This window comes from Macaca thibetana, chromosome 19 (genome assembly GCF_024542745.1).
Source record: "Macaca thibetana thibetana isolate TM-01 chromosome 19, ASM2454274v1, whole genome shotgun sequence".
NCBI lineage: Eukaryota > Metazoa > Chordata > Mammalia > Primates > Cercopithecidae > Macaca > Macaca thibetana.
The window spans coordinates 5636905-5658599 of NC_065596.1; the positions used below are offsets into that span (position 1 = coordinate 5636905).

General features: G+C 57.9%; 2 protein-coding genes and 1 long non-coding RNA gene across 4 annotated transcripts in view; 2 read left to right on the forward strand and 1 right to left on the reverse strand.

The window, feature by feature from the left end:
* LOC126942416 (uncharacterized) overlaps positions 1-21695 on the forward strand; it is a 183158-nt gene that overhangs the window by 113589 nt on the left and 47874 nt on the right. The gene's annotated exons all lie outside the window — the stretch shown is intronic.
* Positions 36-1776, forward strand: GDF1 (growth differentiation factor 1). Its single transcript, XM_050769771.1, has 2 exons — positions 36-360; positions 943-1776. The coding sequence occupies exons 1-2, from the start codon at positions 36-38 to the stop codon at positions 1728-1730; spliced, it is 1113 nt and encodes a 370-aa protein (XP_050625728.1). The 3' UTR covers positions 1731-1776.
* Positions 2105-21695, reverse strand: part of UPF1 (UPF1 RNA helicase and ATPase) — a 38486-nt gene continuing 18895 nt past the window's right edge. Inside the window, exons 4-24 of one of the 2 annotated variants that reach the window (XM_050769467.1) lie at positions 20616-20783; positions 19985-20165; positions 18283-18444; positions 17554-17638; positions 17274-17372; positions 15948-16056; positions 15619-15778; positions 15415-15533; positions 14233-14397; positions 14022-14136; positions 13305-13448; positions 12791-13004; positions 9918-10035; positions 9381-9537; positions 8215-8357; positions 6752-6926; positions 6131-6212; positions 4958-5119; positions 4630-4847; positions 4221-4343; positions 2105-3824 (exon numbers count right to left, since the gene is read on the reverse strand). In XM_050769467.1, coding sequence (XP_050625424.1) covers positions 4224-4343; positions 4630-4847; positions 4958-5119; positions 6131-6212; positions 6752-6926; positions 8215-8357; positions 9381-9537; positions 9918-10035; positions 12791-13004; positions 13305-13448; positions 14022-14136; positions 14233-14397; positions 15415-15533; positions 15619-15778; positions 15948-16056; positions 17274-17372; positions 17554-17638; positions 18283-18444; positions 19985-20165; positions 20616-20783 — 2896 coding nt within the window. In that variant the 3' untranslated portion in view covers positions 2105-3824; positions 4221-4223. Of the gene's footprint in view, positions 3825-4220; positions 4344-4629; positions 4848-4957; positions 5120-6130; positions 6213-6751; positions 6927-8214; positions 8358-9380; positions 9538-9917; positions 10036-12790; positions 13005-13304; positions 13449-14021; positions 14137-14232; positions 14398-15414; positions 15534-15618; positions 15779-15947; positions 16057-17273; positions 17373-17520; positions 17639-18282; positions 18445-19984; positions 20166-20615; positions 20784-21695 lie in introns of both variants that reach the window. The other variant, XM_050769466.1, reaches the window with a different exon arrangement.

Here is a 21695-nt window from a genome sequence, read left to right on the forward strand (position 1 = left end):
CCCTGTGCACTCTCTGGCCAACACCTGGGAGGAAGATGCTACCGCCGCGGCAAGGTCCCGGCGGCCAACACCTCCTCCTCCTCCTGGTCCTCCTGCTGCCCTCGCTACCCCCGACCCGCGCCCCAGTCCCCCCAGGCCCAGCCGCCGCCCTGCTCCAGGCTCTCGGGCTGCGCGATGCGCCCCAGGGCGCCCCCAGGCTCCGGCCGGTTCCCCCGGTCATGTGGCGCCTGTTTCGACGCCGGGACCCCCAGGAGACCAGGTCTGGCTCGCGGCGGATGTCCCCAGGGGTCACCCTGCAACCGTGCCACGTGGAGGAGCTGGGGGTCGCCGGAAACATCGTGCGCCACATCCCGGACCGCGGTGAGTGGGGCTTTCGCTGGGGGCACTGGTCCTGGAGGTCAGACCTCGCGGGGCGAGCCTCCAGAGTGGCCCGGGGATGCCCGAGCGACTCCGAAGGTCCCCAGCCGCCCTGTCCAGGCTGCTAGCAACTTCGGCCACCGCACCCCACCCTTTCCTCATCCTCTGCACGCCGGGGACACGTCAGGGGGTTCCCAAGACCAGTTCCCCTGCTTGATGCTGAAGCCCTGCCCCCAGCCCACCCCCACCCCCGCCACTTGACACTATTTAATGCCTTCCTGCAAATACCACCCCCACACGCTAGCATAGCTTCCCCAGGGGCCCAGGCTCTGGCTCATGTCTCCCACTTCGGTCACCCCTCCCTCCTATGTCCCCCACCGAGGGCAGCCCACCACTCGCCGCAGGGCGCCTTCCTTGGGACTCATGCCCTGCCCCCACTCCATCAGCCCACCCCACCGCTTCACACCCTTCCTACAGACAGTGCCTCCCGAGCCCCAGCGTTCACCTTCCTCCCTGTCCCTAACCGAGACCCCATGGGCAGGCCGGGGACGCAGTGCGAGCCAAGTCCTGTCCCTACCTCCCCAGGTGCGCCCACCCGGGCCTCGGATCCTGCCTCAGCTGTGGGGCATTGCCCTGAGTGGACAGTCGTCTTCGACCTGTCGGCTGTGGAATCTGCTGAGCGCCCGAGCCGGGCCCGCCTGGAGCTGCGTTTCGCGGCGGCGGCGGCCCCGGAGGGCGGCTGGGAGCTGAGCGTGTCGCAGGCGGGCCAGGGGATGGGCGCAGGCCCCGGGCCGGTACTGCTCCGCCAGTTGGTGCCCGCCCTGGGGCCGCCAGTGCGCGCGGAGCTGCTGGGCACCGCTTGGGCTCGCAACGCCTCATGGCCGCGCAGCCTCCGCCTGGCGCTGGCGCTGCGCCCCCGGACCCCTGCCGCCTGTGCGCGCCTGGCCGAGGCCTCGCTGCTACTGGTGACCCTCGACCCGCGCCTGTGCCACCCCCTGGCCCGGCCGCGGCGCGACGCCGAACCCGTGTTGGGCGGCGGCCCCGGGGGCGCTTGTCGCGCGCGGCGGCTGTACGTGAGCTTCCGCGAGGTGGGCTGGCACCGCTGGGTCATCGCGCCGCGTGGCTTCCTGGCCAACTACTGCCAGGGTCAGTGCGCGCTCCCCGTCACGCTGTCGGGGTCTGGGGGGCCGCCGGCGCTCAACCACGCTGTGCTGCGCGCGCTCATGCACGCAACCACCCCGGGAGCCGCCGACTTGCCTTGCTGCGTGCCCGCGCGCCTGTCGCCCATCTCCGTGCTCTTCTTTGACAACAGTGACAACGTGGTGCTGCGGCAGTATGAGGACATGGTGGTGGACGAGTGCGGCTGCCGCTAACGAGGGGCGGGCGAGGACGCGGGCCCAACAATAAACGTCGCGTGGTCTGCTCTGCTGGTCTCCTTGGACTCCTTTGCCTGGGGTTGGGGAGAGCGCCCCTCGGCCTTGGCGATCGGAAAGGCCTTTCCACTTCCAGGTCACTTACCCGAGGCCTAACCCGCCACTCCCGGGAGCCGTCCCGACAGGCCCAGGTGCTGCCCACGGGAGGGGCCCAGGGGCAGGGGTCGCCCTTCCTCAGTCCTGCAAGGCAGACCTGCCCTTTCTGGGCTTTGCCTGTCTCCCTCTGGCGTCCTTTACACCCCAACCCCTCACTCGGCCAGGGAACCCCCGCCCCCAACACCCTCCGCCCCCTGCAGTTTATCCAATCCTTGGTGTGAAGGCAAAACTGTTTAATATTTTATTGGTGACAAAAGAACTTAAATTGACCGAAAATCAAAAGTTACATTGCCTTGGTACGGTGCGCCTGGGTTTGTCAAGGCCGCTGCTACAAAGCTGGAGAACACAGCACAGGGCGAAGCAGAGGCAAAGCGGCCCAACCCAACAGCCGGGATGGGGCAGGCAGCGTCCCTTAGGCCGCCGCGGGGTCACCGCAGAAGCCTACCCGGTGCGTGGTGCATGCCTCTACGCGGCCTACCGGAAGAAGGGGAAACCGAAAGCCCTAGAGCAATGGGAATAAATAAGAGTCCCTGCCAGAAGGAAGGTAGCCTGTGCGTCCCCGTCTGTCCCATGTAGAAGCTGGAATCTGGAAGTGTTCAGCTCAGGGCAAGTGACAGCCCCAGGCCCGGGCCAGGGCAGGCTGGAGGCCTGGCCGCCAGGCGGAATGACACCCCAAGCCAGGGGTTCAAGGGGCTGAGGCAGCTCTCCTAACTAAAATGACCCTCTGCCAACGACACCACACCCCCCAGCCCCTTCACACAGAACGCAGTAATTCCTGTAACTTGTTTCCTTACCCCCCAGAAGCAGCGATCACCCCCTCAGCAAAACTGCTGGCAGGCAGAGCTCCCAATTTGGACTTTCGGTGTGCAGCGCTCCGTGTGTCTAACCAGTACAGGGACTGTCGGTGCCTCCTGGGGACAGGGACAGGCCCTCTTGTCCTTCCACCAAATCTTCCAAAGGCCCCCGGGAAAAAGCCGTTGATCCGGGAACAGCTACCTTCTCGCCCCCTGGCCACAGGGCCAGTCCTAGCCAAGGCCCCTCGCAATGGGGCCAAAAGCACCTTCCTCACAGGTGCAGGGCCCTGCGCCGAGTCCGGGCGGGAAGCGGCTTGGCTTCTGAGTCCAGTGGAGAACGAGCAGCTTCCAGGCTCGGTGGGCGGCTACCCCAGAGGCCCGATGCCCCGCAGCAAGAAGCCACCGGAAGCTAAAACCAGCAACAAAAATCCTCCTCCAGGCCGCGGCACAGGTGTTGCTCCTCTTCTCCAGTGGCGCTGGCTTGTTCAAACTGTTTCTGGAAGCTTCTCACATCTCCCAGGTCCACCGCTAAGATTTTAGAGACAAACTTAGGAAAGTATTCTTCAGTACTCCTTTAAAAGAATCTTGAAAAAACAAACAGAAAAACCCCAAACACCCTTATTTTCTTTAAATGAAGGCCCTCGGAGAACACAGGCAGCGCGACCTCGGCGCGTCTGGTAGGCGTGGACAGATGCGCCCTCCCGGGGCTCTGCCCCGCGCGCCGCCGTCTTTGCAAGGAGCCTGCTCGGGCACAGAAATGCGAAGTTTTTTCCTGCTAAGACGTAGTCCCCTTTCAATCAAAGAGAAAAAGAAATAAAAGAACAGAGGAAAGGGCTACTCTGAGATGAGGGTCTTCCTCCCTCCGCCCTGGCCGCAGCCCCGGTGGGACGGAGCGGGGCCTCCTGGTGGCGGCGGCTCCCGCGGGCCGGCCCCTCCTCCGCTCCCTCTGCTCCTCGCCGCCGCGGGCCAGCAGGGGGCGCTCGGCCTCGGCTCCTCTCCCTCGTGCGCTCTCCCTTCCTGTCGCTCACACAGTGGTGCTTCAGTTTTAGCAGTGGAAAACAGGTATCCGTTTATTTTTATTTTTTATTACCCAGAATAAGATGCTGATGGACTAAGCCACGTTGCTTAGCTCTTCCGCCGCCACCTGTCAGGAGGGAGAAGGGCAGGAGGCGGTGAGAGGCCGTGCACAGAGCCCCACAGGTACCCAGCGCAGGGGACAGCGAGGGAGAGCTCGAGCTGCTCTCCCCCACTCTGATGAGGAAACAGGTCCCGCGAGCAGAGGGCTACCCGCCAGGATGGGGTAGGGTGGGGTGCCTCCACATCCCTTTCCGTGGGGAGCCCTAGAATTCTTTCAAGGGGAAAGTGGGGCTGTGACTGGGCAACACATGGAGCCACCCTGACTGGTGGTGAAGGGCACAGGCCAAGCTGGCCCCGCGGGCCTGTGACCCCACTGGTGACAGCATGCATTTCCAGATACCACCCCTCCCCAGCAGCTCACTGGAGGCTGGGATGGGGCCAGGCCTGCTCCGGGGGGGCTTGCCTTTTAGTACTGGGACAGCCCCGTCACCCCGCCATGCTGGTATGCCCTCTCTCCCTGGTACGTGGAGTCCTGTGAGAGCGCCACGTCGATTTGTGATTTAAACTCATCACCAAGGTAACTGTCCTGAAAGACAATGTCAGGAGGTAAGCAAGCCACAGGCCAAGGGTGCTCACATCCACCCAGCCCTCAGCAGCCCAGAGAGGAGGATGGAAAATCCGTCCCCAAATTAAGACCCAGGAGATCCACTCTGATGACCCTAGCCCAGGGACAGGTAATTTGGACAGTGGACATAGGCCAGGCCAGCTCTCGGGCTCTTCAGAGGGCATGTTCCAGGTGCACAGCCCCACTCTCACTCAAGCAAGTCCTGTCCCAGGGCTGCAAGAGGGCTCTGTGCGTGGGGCGGGCTCACCTGGGACAGCTCCGGCTGGGAGAGGCCGGGCTGGCTCATCTGAGAGGGCTGGCTCATGGAGATGTAGCCCTGCGTCAGGGCGCCCTGAGAGAAGGGCTGTGACGCCACATCCTGGCTGGCTTGGCTGTTGGGGAGGTTGGTCTGGCTGGGCCCAGGAAGCCCAAAGCGGTTCTTCTGGCGTCCCCCACGGCCAGTCTTGCCTTTCGGGGTGCCTCGGCCTGAAAGACAGCAGTCCAGGGTGATCCCAAGGAGGCCAGGGCCTCGCAAACAAGCACACCCTCGAGAGCTCTCAGGAGGGCCACACCCGGCCACAGCCATGGATGCTTACCTGCAGCAGGCCCGTTGGCTTGTCCAAAATAGCCAGGCGGTGGCATGGGCGGCATGACCAGGTTGAAGGGGATGGGAATGTTCATGGCAGCCACGTGGCTGGGGCCGGCACTGATCATGCCAATCTGGTCATGGGTCTGGAAGTACATGCTGGAGGGCCGGCCTGTAAATCACAGTGGAACACAGCAGGTGTCATCTGCCTCGGTCAAACCCCGGTGATGCCCCACCCACCCCACCAGCCAGTCAGTCGGAGCTGCACATCTGTCCTGGCTCTGCCCAGGCTGAAGATGCAGATTTGCCGGACTCCATGTTGACTACAGCAGCCAGCCTGGGGCTGGGTGCTAGGGCAGGCACCTTCCCCCAGAAGAGCCTGCTGGGAATCACTGGCCTACACAGATCTGAAAATCAGGGCCGGGCATGTTGGCTCAAGCCTGTAATCCCAGCACTTTGGGAAGCCGAGGTGGGTGGACCACCTGAGATCAGGAGTTTGAGACCAGCCAGGCCAACATGGCTAAAAACACAAAAATTAGCTGGGCGTGGTGGTGGGTGCTTGTAATCCCAGCTACTTGGGAGGCCAAGGCAGGAGAATCGCTTGAATCCGGGAGGCAGAGGTTGCAGTGAGCCAAGATCGCACCACTGTACTCCAGCTTGGGTGACAGAGCAAGACTGTCTCAAAAAAAAACCAAAACAAACAAAAAAAACCCCCCATGCAAATTGGCCACATGCAGTGACTCTCGCCTGTAATCCCAGCACTTTGGGAGGCTGAGCGGGAGGAATGCTTGAGGCAGGAGTTTGAGACCAGCCTGGACAACATAGCGAGACCCTGTCTCTAAACATAAAAAATAAATGAAAATCACCCTGAATTTACCAAAGGAAAAAAAAATCCTTTTTATGAAAATGTTCTATTTGTACTACATGCAGTCCCTGCCCTACCAAAAGGCAAGAAAAAGCTAACTAGATTGATCACCAGGAAACACAAATAAACTCTGGCTAAAGACAAACGCCCCAGGGGTGCTGTGGGGCTAGAGATGCCCTGGGGGCGGGGAGGACAAGGGAGCCAGGCCCCGCCCTTGAGGGGAAGGAAAGGTGGGGCACCTAAAGCTTCAGCCATGGGAACAGCCAACATCCTGGTGTAAGGACAAGGGGCCGGCCAGTCTCCTGCCGAGCAACTCACCCTGGCTGCTCCGATCATAGACGGAGCCTGGGATGATGGCCTCCCTGGCATCATACATGGCTGTGGTCATGAAGCGGGCTCCCTGCGAAGGTTTAGATAGGTGAGGAATTTGTCATCTCAACAGAAGGAACAACTTCCCATGGGCCGGTGGCCTGGGAGGCAGCAGGTATGCAGCTGTGGGGTGTTGACAGTGCCAGGGGCTCTCCCTGGAGACAGGAGAGAGCTGTGTCTCACGGCCTCTGGGTCTCGCCTGCCCTCCTCGGCAGACCTGGGCTGATGCTGACCCTTGGGCCTCAGCTCAGGAAGCTTCATATTCCCTCACCACCAGGGAACCCCGGGCTTGAAAAGCTTCCAACTCCCGGCGTCCCAGGTCCCAGGCCCCAGGCTGCTGCATGCGGCACAGCAGCCCTGAGCCCAATTCCCAGAGGCCACCCAGGACTCAGGGGCCCTGAGCCAAAAAATGCCACACACGGCTTGGGAGACAGGAAGTGGGCTGGCCCATCCTCCCCTAGGAGAGCCCTCCCTCAGCTCACAGGCACATGGGCCAAGCTGGCACATTCCCAGCAGTGTTTCAGGCCCGGGTTTCTCCTTGCTGCCCTGCTGTCCTGCGCAGACGCTCACCGGGTTGATGGTGTTGACCAGCTTGCGCGGCTTGCTGAACTGCATGAGGCTCTCGCGCAGGTTGTTGAGCGGCCCTTCCACCAGCACCTTCTGCTCCTTGTAGTAGTTCAGCAGGTGGTTCCAGAGTGGCTGCTTCGACAGCGCCTTCGGGTTGCCCACGATGATGACGCCGTACCTGCAACAAGGGCACAGTGCTGAGGACACAGGTGGAGAGCGGCCCGTCTCACAGGATGGTCCAAGAGGCAAGGCTGCATTCACTCACAACCCAAATCCAAGGCAAGAGAGGCGTGGACCAGGCGAGCCAAGGCAGCAGGCAGGCTGCCAGCCACAGGAACAGGCCCCAGAGCCCAATGCCAAGCTACTGACCCTGCACACGGGTTGATTTTGTGGCCGACTCTAAGCAGCCCCATGGCAGACACCTGGCTAGGTGGATACGTTTGAAGACAAGACCTGCTGTCAAGAGAGTCAGCCTTCCAGGCACCAGGGCACAGGTGGCCCCACAGGGTCCCTGGCAGGCTGGGGCACTGACCCGATGCCCAGCTCCTCTAGCCCACCTCACGCAGCTGTGGGGGGACCCACCCAATACCACCCACCAAACAAGAGCGCGCCTTAGAAAGAGGAAGTAACCAATGACAAAGCCATGGTGACCTACAGGAGGACTACTGCGTATGTGAGCTGGAAGGAGCGCCAGGTTCTCTCCCTATGCTGGGTGGAGCCACGGGCCAGGCCCCCCGGACTTCCAGCTGGTGAATGAGTCCTTGCTGTCTAGTTTTTTTTTTTTCTTTCTTACTTTCTTTGGAGTCTGAGTTTTGCTCTTGTTGCCCAGGCTGGCGTGCAATGGCACGATCTCGGCTCACCACAATCTCCGCCTCCCAGGTATAAGCGATTCTCCTGTTTCAGCCTCCCAAGTAGCTCAGATTACAGGCATGCACCACCACGCCTGGCTAATTTTTTTGTATTTAGTACAGACAGGTTTCACCATGGTTAGGCTGGTTGAGAACTCCTGACCTCAGGTGATCCACCCGACTCGGCCTCCCAAAATGCTGGGATTGCAGGCATGAGACACTGCACCCGGCCTGATGTCTAGTTGTATGTGGGATGACAGAATGGATCCCTTCTGCTATCACCAATTCACAAAAGTTGTATTTTAGAACCAAAAGTAGTGGACAGGACCAAAATTTACAGGCTCTCAGATTAAACAACTTGACAGACACACACCAGATTTATCTGAATCAGACCAGAAGGGCCTGGAAAGATACGTCCTGCTGGGCTGAGGCACAGGGGCCACAACAAACCCCCAGGACACGGAAACAAAGATCTCTCCAGTGAGACATTGTTTCTCAACTGCTGCTTAGAGCCCTCTGACCTCTGGCCCTGGCAACCCCCAACCCTAGCCCCAAATTCCCTGGAAAGTGAGAACTGATGAGAGCGGCTGGGCAGCACACAGCAGGCAGCCTCCCTACCTTGCTCTGGTCAGGGCCACGTTCAGACGCCTGGGGTCATTTAAAAACCCAATGCCTTGGTGCTCGTTGGCCCGCACACAGGACAGGATGATGAAGTCCTTCTCGCGTCCCTGAAAGGCGTCCACACTGGCGATCTCCACCTCCTGAAAGGGAGCTTTATGGTCATTATCGGCCAACAGGCTGCCTTCCCAGTCCCCGCAAAATGCAGGAAATACACCAAGACCCACCCTCAAATCCCACCCGGGAGCTTGGGGCCTGGCACCTGCTCCATCGCACCTAGGGGATGTCCTGGCTCTGCTGTCATTTTGCTTTGTTTTCTTTTTTTAGAGACAGGATCTTGCTCTGTCACAGGCTAGAGTGCAGTGGTGCGATCTCAGCTCACTGCAGCCTTGACCTCCCAGGCTCAGCTGATCCTACCTCAGTCTCCTGAGTAGCTGGGACCATAGGCACATGCCACCACACCCAGTTACTTTTTTTTGGTGGAGATGGGGTCTCCCTACATTGCACAGGTTGGTCTGGAACTCCCAGGCTCAAGCGACTCCCCTGCCTCAGTCTCCCAAAGTGCTGGGACTCCAGGTGTGAGCCATGACACCCAGCCTGTTCTCTTTTAGCCATGGGGATTTGTTTCTCAGCACTAAGAGCACAAGTGCTCATCCCAGAGAACCTGAGCCGGGCTCAAAAACAGAACAGAAACCACTGCCATGTAGCCACTCAGACTCGGCACTTGGGCTCATTTCCCCGTGGAGGCAGAGCTGTGCCTCCTCCCCACACACCCGCAGTAGGCGTTTCATCCAGGTGTCAAAAAAGGTGTGAACACCAGTCTCCACAGCACAACATCTACTGCGTGGCAGGCACAGACCACTCCCGTTCCACCTTGGACTTGTTTCAACCGTCCCAAGAAAACACCTTGATGTGCCAATCTCAACCCATGTTTCTGATCCTTGTGACGTACTTCTCAAAGTCCCTGTCCTGACCATGTGGAATTTCACAAGGACTGTGGGGATGTGCTGTCTGTGCCCTCCCCAGAGGGTGGACCAGCTGGTGCTTCCTGGGCCACTCTGAGCTCCAGCCAGGACGGGCACCTCTTGGGGGGGGTAACTTAAAAGTCAAGGGTCAATACCCCTGAATGGCCCCGGAGACCGAGTGTGCCCATGGGCTCGGAGCACCTGGTAGAGCTTGGTGTGCAGGGAGCCGCTGAACTGCATGTACTGCACCAGGTAGGAGCGCTGGCCCTCGTAGGGCGTGATGATGCCAATCTGGTCCGGCTTGGCGCCCGCCTTCAGCAACTTCGTGGTGATCTTCTCCACGTTCGCAGCCTCGGTCCTAAGAAACCCAGGCTCTCAGTGCTGGGCTCCACCTGTGGGATCCCGAGCCCTGAGGCTGGAGGCTGTGAGGGGTGCAGACACACGACACCCTGCGGGAAGGCAGCTGCCATCACTGGTGTTTGCATGGCTGAGCTTCCCCAGCCTTCACCAAGGAAGTCTTGAGGGGCAGAAAAGGCTGCCATGTGGGATTAGCAAGTATCTGCCCAATAAAAAACAAGTACAATGGAAAAGGAGGCAGAAACAATACGGTTTAGAGTCTAAACAGCAGATGAAAGTAAAAAAAGTTTCAGTCCCATGTTAAAAATAAGTACAATGGGTCAGCAACCTCTCAAGCTGTCCCCAAGGCCTGCAGACGCCGGTGGGCCTGTCCCTGCTCACCTGTTCAGGTAGGAGGTGCCCGAGCTGGCTATCTCCTCTTGGCCCTGGGTCACGTAGAAGAACATCGGTTTATCGGGCTGGGGCCACTGGAAGTCAAATCCCTTCTTCACACGATCCGCTGTGAGGGGAGGGAAAGAGGTAACACTTCAAAAGCCCTAGCCCGCCTCAACTGAGTTCAGACACAGCGCAATGTAGATGCCACACCAGCGCTGCAGGCCCTGGGGCAAGAGACCTCGATCTGTGAGGCCCTGGTGAGGTCACCTGAGCCGGTCCCCTGGCTGGAGATGGCCAGGATTGAGCAAGGTTGAGCAGAGGCCACTGAGAGCACCATGGCCAACACAGAGTTGGCTCAGCCCCTGAACAGAAAACAGGGTCTCAGCCAGAGCTTTCCTGCAGCCTGGATCTCTGGCAACCCCAGGATACAGGCTATTCTCCTGCTTCCTTCCAGAAGCTTGCCTTAAAGGCTCCACAGCCCCTACAACTCACTTGTATGTGACACTGCTAAGTCAACTGTGTCCCCCTGCCCTGCAGCCTTGCCCATTCCTGCTGAGGGCCTGTGGACTGCTGGCTCTGCCTCTGGGCTCCCTCCTGGGCCGGGGCCCAACACTGTAGCTGGGGGGCCGCAGCGTCCTGCTGTGTGAGCAGCAACTTTCTTCGGGCTCTTCGCACTCATCTTGGCTTTTCTGGGCTCTGTGCGTTTCCTTAAAACTGTAAAACCAGCTTCTCAATTCACACGTGCCCCCCTCACTCTACTGGGAGCTTCGATCAGTGTGAGGAAACTGGTGTTTTTGCACAGCACCAGCCTGACATGGACAGAGGAAGCCAGACACGCCAGCACACACCGTATGATCCCACGTCGAGCTGAAAATGAGGCCAAGTGCATCACTGTTGTTGCAGCGAGCACAGGGGCCGCCGGATGAGCTCAGAAGTCCCTCAGCCCAGGGGCTGCTGTGGATGCGCACCCCTGGACGGTGGCCACCTGCAGGGATGAGGCGGCTTCTTGCAGCTGCTCAGGTGGTTCTGGGTTCAGATGCTGGCTATTCAAATATGCTCACTTAGTGACCACTCACTGAGCCAGACACTCGTAATGTGGCCACATGTTTACACTTCAATAGAGAATTTCCTAAAATATACTTACTGGGTGTGAACTACGTGCTGGGCATCAATTAGAGAGCAGTGTGCACCAGCGTCTGCCCTCTGGGCCGATGCCCTGGGGACCATGAGGGGTCTGAGCCTGCACTGAGCCACGCCTTTCCCAGCCAGTGCTCAGACATACCAGCACAAGCGAGGTCTCTGCAGCCTTCTGTTTTCAGCCTTGCCATGCACTGGGAACAGCGGTGTCCCAGCGATGTCAACAGTGGCATCAACTCCCACGACCTACCACTCGGCAAAGAGTGGTGCAGCCCAACCCGGGGGGTGGGCTCTGAGCCTCACTTTCTCCTGTAAGTAGGCCTGACAATACCAATCTCACAGGTTTGGAGTTCACGAGATGCTGTATTGGCAGCTTTCAGGACCCTTTACACTCTCAAAAGTTAGGGAGTCCAAACAGCTTTTGTTTATTGGATAACTGTATTCCCTAAACTTGGAAATTTTTTTAAAATGTATTAATTCGTTTAAAAATAACCCATTACACATTAGTTATTTATCCAAAAATAAGTGAGAATAGTGGTCCTGTCTCCCGTTTCTGCGAATCTCCTTACTATCTGGATGAATCGGAGGCAGCTGGGCCCTGGGATCTGCCTCTGCTCAGTCCACCCTCCCGGGCTCCGGGAAAGCTGGGCCTCATGGATGCCTGTGACTGGAAACGGAGATGGGTTTGTTTTTACAGCCTTTCTGCATGGCTGGGAGTTTCCAGCCCTGAGGCCACATCAAGCTGGGCAGAGGTGGGTTTCCGCAGGCCTGTGACAACTCTTTGCCACTCCATCCCCATGTGACTTCGTGACACTCTGCATTGGTCATTCAAGAAGGATCTCCCATCAAGTAGGTCTTCCAAAGGCTGACACATTTCACCGGCAATGGTGGAAACAGTTCATCTGTTACCCCCACAGACCTCATTAGAAAAGTCTCTAGGTGTTGGGAAGACACCAAGGTCATGGCAAGCGACGTTAACGTTTTCCAAAATTCTGGTTTTCACTTGAATTTTACTACTGTAACAGATGTTGCCACTTGTTCTCTATGAAGCGATGAGATCGATCATTTTTGGAAAAAGTCTGCCCAACACCACGGGGTGAATACCCAGGGTGTGTCCACAAGGCCTGCCTTCAAGCACCGGCACACCCGAAGGTGTCATGAGAAATTCTATCTGGTCGCAGCAAAACACTCAAGGCAAGATGTACTGTTCACTTCCTCATCCGGGGTGTTTCTTACTGTGATCCCAGCACAGTCCGGCTGCTCCGAGCCAACTCTTGCAGAAGTAACAGTGAGTCACCAGCAAGCATCGGCAGAGTGAAAAAGGGCAGCTGAGGCCTCTGTGTTATACAGGGAAGCCAGACACGGTCTTGCAGACCCCAGGGGCCCAGGCCCCGAGAATGACTATACTTCAGGAAGCACTGAACACACGGCCCACGTTAAGGCCTGGGCTCAGCATCCCTAACGCCTGTCCTTGCTGTTGTGCATGCTGCCACATGAGCCTTGGATGAATTCTCAGGCAATGACTGAGTTTTACAGAGGACACAGGCTCCCCACATGCCCCAGAGACACCACTTGATCTAAGACCATACCACCAAGACCTTGGGCACAAAGTGCCCTGAACTCAAGCAGTGGCTATGTGAAGCCACTCAGGGGAAACTGATGGGCCAGTTCCTTCTCCCCAGGCCACATTCCCTTGATGCCACTTCTCCGCAGAAGCCCCTGCCCCAAGCAGAACCCGTTACCTGCAGTGACACCATTCTGGAGGGAGCCCTCGTAGAAGATGTTGGATGGGAAGGCGCTGAGTGCAGGGTGCATCCGGTACTGGACCTGCAGGCGGATGGGCCGGATGCCCAGCACCACCAGGCGCTCGAAGAGCGACTGCGACAGCCCGGCTTTGGCCGCCTTCTTGCACATCACCACCGGGCCCAGTTGGCAGTGGTCACCTACAAGGATCAGCTGTAGGAGAGGGGCCCCCACAAGTCAAGAAGTTCAGGTGTGAATCAGCCTCAACACACACTAGTGAGGAAGTAGGGGCCCCGGGGTGCACAGGGCACCACCTGGCCACAGGGGCATTGCTCACCACACACGCTGGACGTGCAGCTGGCAGACCCCACCCTCTATAAACCCCTCAGGGAGCCCTGCATGTGCACACATTCTGCTGAGCATCCTACATCAATACAGGGTGTTTTAAAAGACAAACACCAAGAATCACACACACGAGTTTTCACACAGGAGACGGTAGGGAAGAGAGCCCACCTGCTTGGCCCCAAGGACCACGGGAACCATGCACTCTGGCTCAGTGGCCTGGGTGCTTTCGTCGATTAAAATGGAGCGGAACTGCATCTTGGCCAGTCTTGGGTCGCCGGCGCCCACACATGTGCAGCAGATGACATCTGCATTCTGGGGAAGGGTACAGAGGCATCAGGGCACCTGCACTGTAAACGCCACCAGACCCTGGAGGGCAGGTGGGACAGGACACAGAAGCTCTCCTGTTTCTCACCCTCCCTGACACTATAAAAAAACAAGCTGTCCCTCCCGGACAAGATACACAGTCCAGGCTGTGGTGATTACCAACTTTAAAGGTCCTTAAACGGTCACGTTTCACAGAAGGCAACCTCTCCACACCAAAGGCTCTATGTCTCACGACAGCCTTCAAGGGGCAGTGCTGAGCTGCTGAAAGCTGCACTCAGGCTGATTCCAGTTCAGGCTGGTGGGTTATGAAAGAGCAGGAGTGTTCTAGATCCACTGCCAGATCCCAGTGGAGGCTGGGAGTGGAGACTCCCTAGAAGACCGTGTTCCAGGCAGCAAGATGTCCCTAATTTACTGTACAACTGAGCGCAGAGAGGCCAGGTAGAGAGCATCTAATTTCTCTTTCCAGAAGCAAAGCAACAATTCAAACAGGTGCCTTGGCCCAAACAAAAACCATCAGGCCGCCAGCCCACAGGCCCTTTTACAGGCAGGAGGGGCACTCACCATCAGCAGCTCTCTCTCCGCGGTACGCTTCAAGGCCCGGTACCGCTTCTCGTCGGCAGACGACAGCTCCCCAGTCTCATCTTTCAGCTGCTGCAGCTTCTGCAGCTCAGGCATGCTGGAAGCACATGCAGGTCAGCGGGGCACCTGAGCTCTGTACATGTCACCTGCAGCAGCTCAGGGACCAACTGGGAGGGATGGACTTGATACACACCTGTCCATGTTTCTGATCTGGTTGTGCAGGGCCAGGAAAGACACTGGGGAGTCGATGGCCTCGCGGCTCTTGGCACAGAGGCGCACGACCTTCAGCCCCGTCTGGTGGATCTTCTCTGTTAGCTGGTCCACGGCGATGTTGCTCGGAGCACACACCAGCACCGGCCTGCAACACCATTCAGGCAGCTCAATGCTTACCCAGAGGAAGCTCGGTGAATGTAATAAGCCAAGACTCTTGTTTTTTGAGACAGGGTCTTGCTCTGTTGCCCAGGCTGGAGTGCAGTGATTTCAGCTAATTGCAGCCTCAATATCCTGGGCTCAAGCGATCCTCCCACCTTAGCCTCCTGAGTAGCTGGGACAACAGGTGCACACCACTACCCCCAATTAATTTCTGAATGTTTTTTTGTAGAGACGTCTCACCCTGCTCAGGCTGGCCTTAAACTCCTATCATTTTTAACAGGCAGTAATGACACAATGTTGAAGGAGCTCAGATCCAGACAGCCCAGCCTTCACAGCTCTACCAACCACAAGCAATGCCAAGGCTGGAACCTGCACCCTCCCGCCATGCTATAAAGTGCCTTCACAGTTCTGAGACGCACACAGAACTCACGCTGCTGCAGCCACGGCCCCCTGCCCCCAGTCTTCTACACCAGTAGCAGACCTGGTTACTAAAATGCAATCCTGGCCGGGCGCGGTGGCTCAAGCCTGTAATCCCAGCACTTTGGGAGGCCGAGACCGGCGGATCACGAGGTCAGGAGATCGAGACCATCCTGGCTAACCCGGTGAAACCCCGTCTCTACTAAAAAATACAAAAAACTAGCCGGGCGAGGTGGCGGGCGCCTGTAGTCCCAGCTACTCAGGAGGCTGAGGCAGGAGAATGGCGTGAACCCGGGAGGCGGAGCTTGCAGTGAGCTGAGATCCGGCCACTGCACTCCAGCCTGGGCGACAGACCGAGACTCCGTCTCAAAAAAAAATAAAATAAAATAAAATAAAATAAAATGCAATCCCAAGGCTGCAGCTGACACGAATAACGTCACATGGAGAGCAGTAGGTGCTACAGCGACACTGTCTGCCAAGTGCTCTCCCCAGTATGACAGAGCCCGAGGCTCCTGGCAGCAGGCCTTCCATCTGGCCACCCTAAAGACCTCCCAGGTCTCGCCCACAGGGGCCGTGTCAGTCCTACCCGTTGCCTTGTCGGGCCAGGTGGTAGACGATGGTGGCCGACGTCACTGTCTTCCCCGTGCCTGGCGGGCCCTGGATCAGGCTCAGCGGTCTTTGCAGCACAGTCTTCACGGCATAAACCTTCAATACAAGCGGCCGTTAGGGGCAGCCGCCGCTTGTGTCCCGGCCCATGGGCGAGGCCCCGCGCGCTGAGGACGGCGCACACCTGGGAGTGGTTGAGGTCGGGGAGGCCCTGCGCCGTGAAGCGCTTGGGCAGCTGGCACTTGATGATTACGTCCTCCACCTCGTGGCCCAGCAGCTTGTGGTAGATGTAGCCGGACACTGAGGTCTCGTCCACAGCAAATGTTTTCAATGCACTCTGCATCCTGTGAGGAAGGTGTGGGGTTGGCTACACGCAGAGTCATGGCCGCCTCACCAGCGTCCTGAGTCTGCAGACCTGGGTGGGGAGCCCCACTCCACAGTGATGGGGAGGGCTCATAAAGATGCCACGGGTGGCAACCAGGGATCGGGGGGCCGCGACGGGAGGGGACGTACCTGTCAAAGGAGGTCGACTTCCACACAAAATCCACCTGGAAGTTGTGAGTCACCTCCACGGGTGCACCCACGCTGCTCCGCAGCTCAATGGCAATCTCATCGCCATAATCTGTGTGCTGAGTTAAGTTTGCATCCTTGTCAAAAGCCAGGCTGACCTTTCTGGGTCGCCCTTGGTACATACTCTTTAAATGGCGTTTTAAAATTTAGTTACTTAAGACACCACTGGTTTTGCACCAAACGCTAAAAACATGCAGCCAACACCAGACCAGAAACCAGAAGGACAGCGTCCTTGAGGACAGAATCTACCTCACCATGAGCCGGTGTCCCACCCCCAGCCAGCCTGAAGTTCCTCCTTGCCACCCCCGGGGCCATCTCCCGGCCACCCATCTAGGCCCCTTTCAGAGATGCAGAGGGCGGCAGCGAAGCCACCAGCGCTCACCAGCAGGGAGCAGCCACATCCCGGGCCCCAGAACCTCACCAGGAGCTCCTGCACATGTGGCCAGCAGGGGCAGGCAGAGTTCATGGAACCCAGCTTTGGCCATAGCAGCTCTTCTCACAGTTCCACGGAAACAACACTCCTCCCAGTACAGCCAAGCACCGGGCTCCACATACACAAGCAACCTGCCCTCCAGGAGGCTGTGGCCGGTAGGCAACACCCTTCCCTCAACCCCGAGCCCCAAAACCAGTCTCACGTGTTTAGGATGAGCTTGTCAGGCACAGGGTGGGTGTGGGACATGACTCTCTCTACCCCTGTGGAGGCCACCACTGAACGGTCAGGCCCCAGGAGCACTGGCCAGTCACCAAGAGGCCCGAGTCGGACCCGTGGTGTCTTCTCTGAGGACCCCTCCCCGCCCCAGGCCTCTGACTGCACCTGTGCCTTACAGCTGCTCCACCGTGGCCAGCAGGCTGCGTCACCATGAGGTTACTGCACATTCCCAAACGTGGCCTGGGAGCAAGTGAGTGCTCACAGGGTCTGCATGTGACCACTGGCTTCTGGAACCTCCGTGTGCAGAGTCAGCATCCAGGTAAGGCGCTCCTGCAGCCACATTAACCTCCAGAGTCAGCCCAGGGACGCGTCACACAAGCAGCATCACCAATATCACCACCATTCGGGCAGAGGGGAAGCAACCATACAACCAGCTGTCCCAGAAGGTGAAGGCCCTGCAATTCTCCTAAGAGCAGTGGAGGCCAGTGCCAGCCAGCAACTACCACAGAGCACGAGATGCTGGCCCAGCGACGAGCATCAAATCCACGGTGGCCTCCATCTGATGCCCCCCCACTTTCCTCTCCCACCAGCCAAACCCACCCTCTTCACATGAAGGATACTATCAGGGACCTTGATGACGTGGCCGATCCCTTTCCACAGGGGCGCAAGGTCCCCTTTGTACCGCAGGCATATCTCATCCCCCTGCATGAGCCGCATGTCTTGCGGTAAGAAAGTGAGAGAGGTGGCCATTTTAACCTGCGCTGTCACTTCCACCAGGAAGAGTTCAAATTAAGGGGCACTTTACAAGGGTGAAACTAGGAATTTTATGCTACTTATGGTCACAAATATTTTAAAACTTAAAATCACCTCTTAACCAAATTATGACTAAATCCTCATTACCAGAGTCAGTCTTGGGCAAAGTGAAGTAGGCGATTCTCTTCTTGTTAAGGCCCAGGTCCCACCTGACCGTGATGTTATCTTGAGTCTGAGCACATGAAAAACAAGAGCCCCGGTTAGCCTCCAGCACATGCCCGGGCCTGGCCTCCACATGCCCCAGGCCCCATGAGGCGGGCCCTACAGCAAGCCTCTGCCGTGACAGCGGGCGCCGTGAGCGGCACCTGACAGCCCCAAATGCCACCAAGGGCATATCTGAAAGAGAAGCCATTAGGAGTCCCCAGAACACACACAGGCCGATCCCGTCTGGAGGCTTCACCACACACCAGAGGCCTCCGTGGCCAGGGAGCAGCTGCTGCGGGAAGGAGGGAGAGAGAGAGGAGGGGAGGGAGGGAGGGGAGGTCAGAACTCCGGGGCTCCCGTTGCCTAAATGTGGTCTTCACAGGGATCACACCCGAGTCTAACTCCTGCAGCTGTGGGCAAAGCTGTGGACCCCACTGGGAAAGATGTGTTGGATTTAAATAGAAAACACTGAGGCTGATGTCAGCTCTGAGGGCGGGGGCCCAGACCACCAGGCTGCCAGGCCTGGATCCGCAAGCTCCAACTCTCAGGCGTTGCAGCTGCAGCCCACGTCAGCTCCCACAGCCTAGAGAGAAAACCTCCCTTTGGAAGCCTGAGGAAGAGAGCTGTGAGAGTCAGAGCCCAGCCCAGGCCAAGCCCTCCTGCACACATCACCTGGGACTCCTTCAGCTTCTTGTCGTAGTCGGCCTCCAGCTTGACCAGGGGCCCGAATATGTTCTGGTACTGGTAGGCGTCCTCATACCGCAGGAGGACGTGCTGCGGTTCCTCGTCCACCCCCGGCTTCTCCAGGTCCTCCAGCGTGGCAGAAGGGTTTTCCTAGAAGACAACAACACTCGTCCTGTTTTTCCCCACATGCAAACGAACGAGGGTGCAGAGGCACCAGAGGGATGGAGCACACATGCCGCTTCTGAGAATGGGCCACAGTGGGTGGCATGGAGGGGTTCTGGTGCATCTGCAAGGAAAACCCTGGGAACAGGAACTCCATGCCACACTGGATGCTGCACACCGGCCTAGCCCGTGCTTGGGCCTCAGCTGCTGCTCCTCACCCCAGCAGGGTTCCGGTACTTGGGTGAACCTGCCTACAGAGCCCCAGGCACCAGCCTGACACACTGTCCACAGCAGAGGGCACCTTCAAAGCTGCCTGCTTCCTCCGAGCACGCCCGGCTTGTGAACGAGAGCAGCTAACCCTCCTCGCAGGCTGCCACAAAGACCACCGGTTTCTCTCACTGTGTCCACAGCCCGGGAAGCCCGTCTCCCACGTCTGCTAACCCTAAGCCAGAACCAACATGGGCCCGCAGCTCTTCCCCTGGGGGCCAGCTCCCTCAGTGAGTGCCATGCTGGTGGGGACAGGACATTATCTGGGCTGTTCAGATATAAACGGGAATCATGAAAATCATCTGGCAAACTGAAAATCCAAGTGGAAAGGTACTCGGCTGAACAATGCTTAAAAAATACTTTTTTTTTTTTGAGACGGAGTCTTGCTTCGTCGCCCAGGCTGGAGTGCAATGGCGCGATCTTGGCTCACTGCAAGCTCCGCCTCCCGGGTTCACGCCATTCTCCTGCCTCAGCCTCCGAGTAGCTGGGACTACAGGCGCACACCACCACGCCCGGCTAATTTTTTGTATTTTTAGTAGAGACGGGGTTTCACCGTGTTAGCCAGGATGGTCTCGATCTCCTGACCTCGTGATCCGCCCACCTCAGCCTCCCAAAGTGCTGGGATTACAGGCGTGAGCCACCGCGCCCGGCTTAAAAAACATTTTAACTTGTACTTCAGTTCCTATGTGAGATTTCTGATTGAATGGGAGGCAAATGGAAGCTTCTAGTCTAGTTACTAGAATGACTTTATCACAAAATCCTAAACAGCCGGAACCAGAGAAAGGCTTCCGTGGGGAAAAGTGAGGGCTGTCTGTTGAGGGAGGCCAGGCACCCACTACTTGACCCAGCACCCTCTCCTCTCCCCTCTGCTCAGCTGACTGTGCCAACCTCGACCCCAACCTCTTTCCCCAGGACACTCTCGCAGTGCACCTGTCTGTGCAGGTCCAGGCTCTGCCAGACAAGTCTACCTACAACCAGCCCCATCCTTCCCCTACCACCCCCCATCAGACAAGAAAAATTCCAGCAGCCAGAGCTTTCCTTTCCCCAAGGTCAGGCTCTTCTTGGTCAGGTAAGGCTGCCTGGATGGAAGGTGACCAAGGTGCCCTGCCCTGGGGTCACTCCACATAGAGGTGGCAGAGGCCTGAGTTCCTTCCAGAAAATCTCCAGCGGTCTCACTGGGTCAAGCCGTCTCTGAAGATACTCCCCTCCCCGCAACCAGAAACCACACGAAGGCACGGGTCAGCCTGCTGGGCAGCCCCACCTTCCATAGCTCCTCCAGCTTGTTGATCTGCTGTGCCGTGATCTGGCGCGCCCGCAGCTGCTCCTGCTCGGAGGGGATCTTGACCAGCCAGGACAGGAAGCAGCGGTCCTGGATCAGTGGCTGCCACTGCGAGCTGTCCCAGTTGATGTCCTTGAGGCTGCTCTGGCTGGCACAGGGCTGCCTGCGGAGCGGGAGGGGACCGTGAGGACCAGCTCCCCTCTCTGAAGTCCTGGAGCAGGGAGGGCCCCCTCCCATGCTGACCTTTCACCCAAAGGGGCGTGCCCTGAGTTTTATTATGTGATCACATTACCTTTAAACTGTTAGTAATAAATCGCATCTCCTCGTGCACTTGAGCTCTGAACTCTTAAAACTCAGAACAGACTTTGTTTTTACAGAATTGTTTTCATGATTTAGCCAGAACGCCCCAAAAGAGTTACACGGCACTGCCAACTCCTTAACAAGCCTCAGCCCCTAAACGCTCTCATGCCTCACCCTTCAGCAAAAATCATCTTTGGAGCACAATTCCCTGGAATCAGAGCCACGGCTGGGCTGGGCTGGGATGGGCCAAGGCTTGTGAGGAGACGGCTGGAGCTTAAAGGTCACCCCCGGGAGACATCTGAGGACCGCTCACCTGCACAGCAGCACCACCACCGAGTCAGCTTTGGCTGGGATGAAGCCGAGGAGGAAGACATTGCGACAGCCGCAGTTGTAGCACTCCAGGACTGTCTCCCCCAGGGGCCCGTCCTTGTGCAGGGTCACCTCTTTGCATTTTGCCCTCACAAGGTGATTTACAATATGGCTGAAACCAGGAAATGATAAACGGTTAACACCCAGAGTTTGGCTTTTCACCACTTCCAATTTTCGGGCCCCTGTTAAAAGTTCCGGTACCGTTCACGGTCCATTAGCAGAGGCAGTCACACCTCATCCATCTGGCATCTCCGGGGACCAGCCCTCCCCCAAACTAGCTCCCCACTGAGCACAAAAATCAATCCCAACTTGAACCACTTTTAAGGAAAACTTCCTTAACATGGTTCACATAGTTCCTGCCTTTTTTAAAGATCCTGCTTTCTTAAATCCAACTTATCAGGCCTAATTTAACCCATTGTTGGCCCAGGGCTGCTGTGGGGTCCGAGACATTTCCCACAAGGCCTCGGCCCCTTCTCTCCAAGGTCACCCCCCGCTGCCGCCACTTTTTGTGGCTTCTTCTGAAATCACTCCTCAGAGGCCCTGTGCCTACTTCTAGGAGCAACAGTCCCTCCTGCTTTGCTGCAGGCCGGGAAATCTGGTAAGCAGGCGACTGGAAACCCTGTAAAAAGCAGTAAAAGAGCTGAGCAGAGACGGGGGCTGTTCTGCAAAAGCCCAGGGCTGTGTCTGAAGCCCTGGCTGGCTCGGCTCCTTCCTTGCTGCGATATGGCCAGGACGCTGTTCGCCTAAACCGTGATCTGGGCTGAACCCTGCCCTGCGCCAAGCCAGTCACCTTCCAGCGCCTATCTGCCGTATCTAACAAGGATGCCCAGCTGCTCTGCCTTTGGGCTCTTCCAGTGTCTCCAGCAGCTCTGAACACACCTGCAGGGCCTCCCAGCCTCCCTCACTGCGCCCTCTCTCTTCCCCTCTGGAAAACCATTCCTGCCAAAAGCTTCAGCTCAGCTAACCTTTCTCCCTGCCACGAGGCCCAGGATTCTCTAACCGGCCATGGCCGCTCTGGGCATCC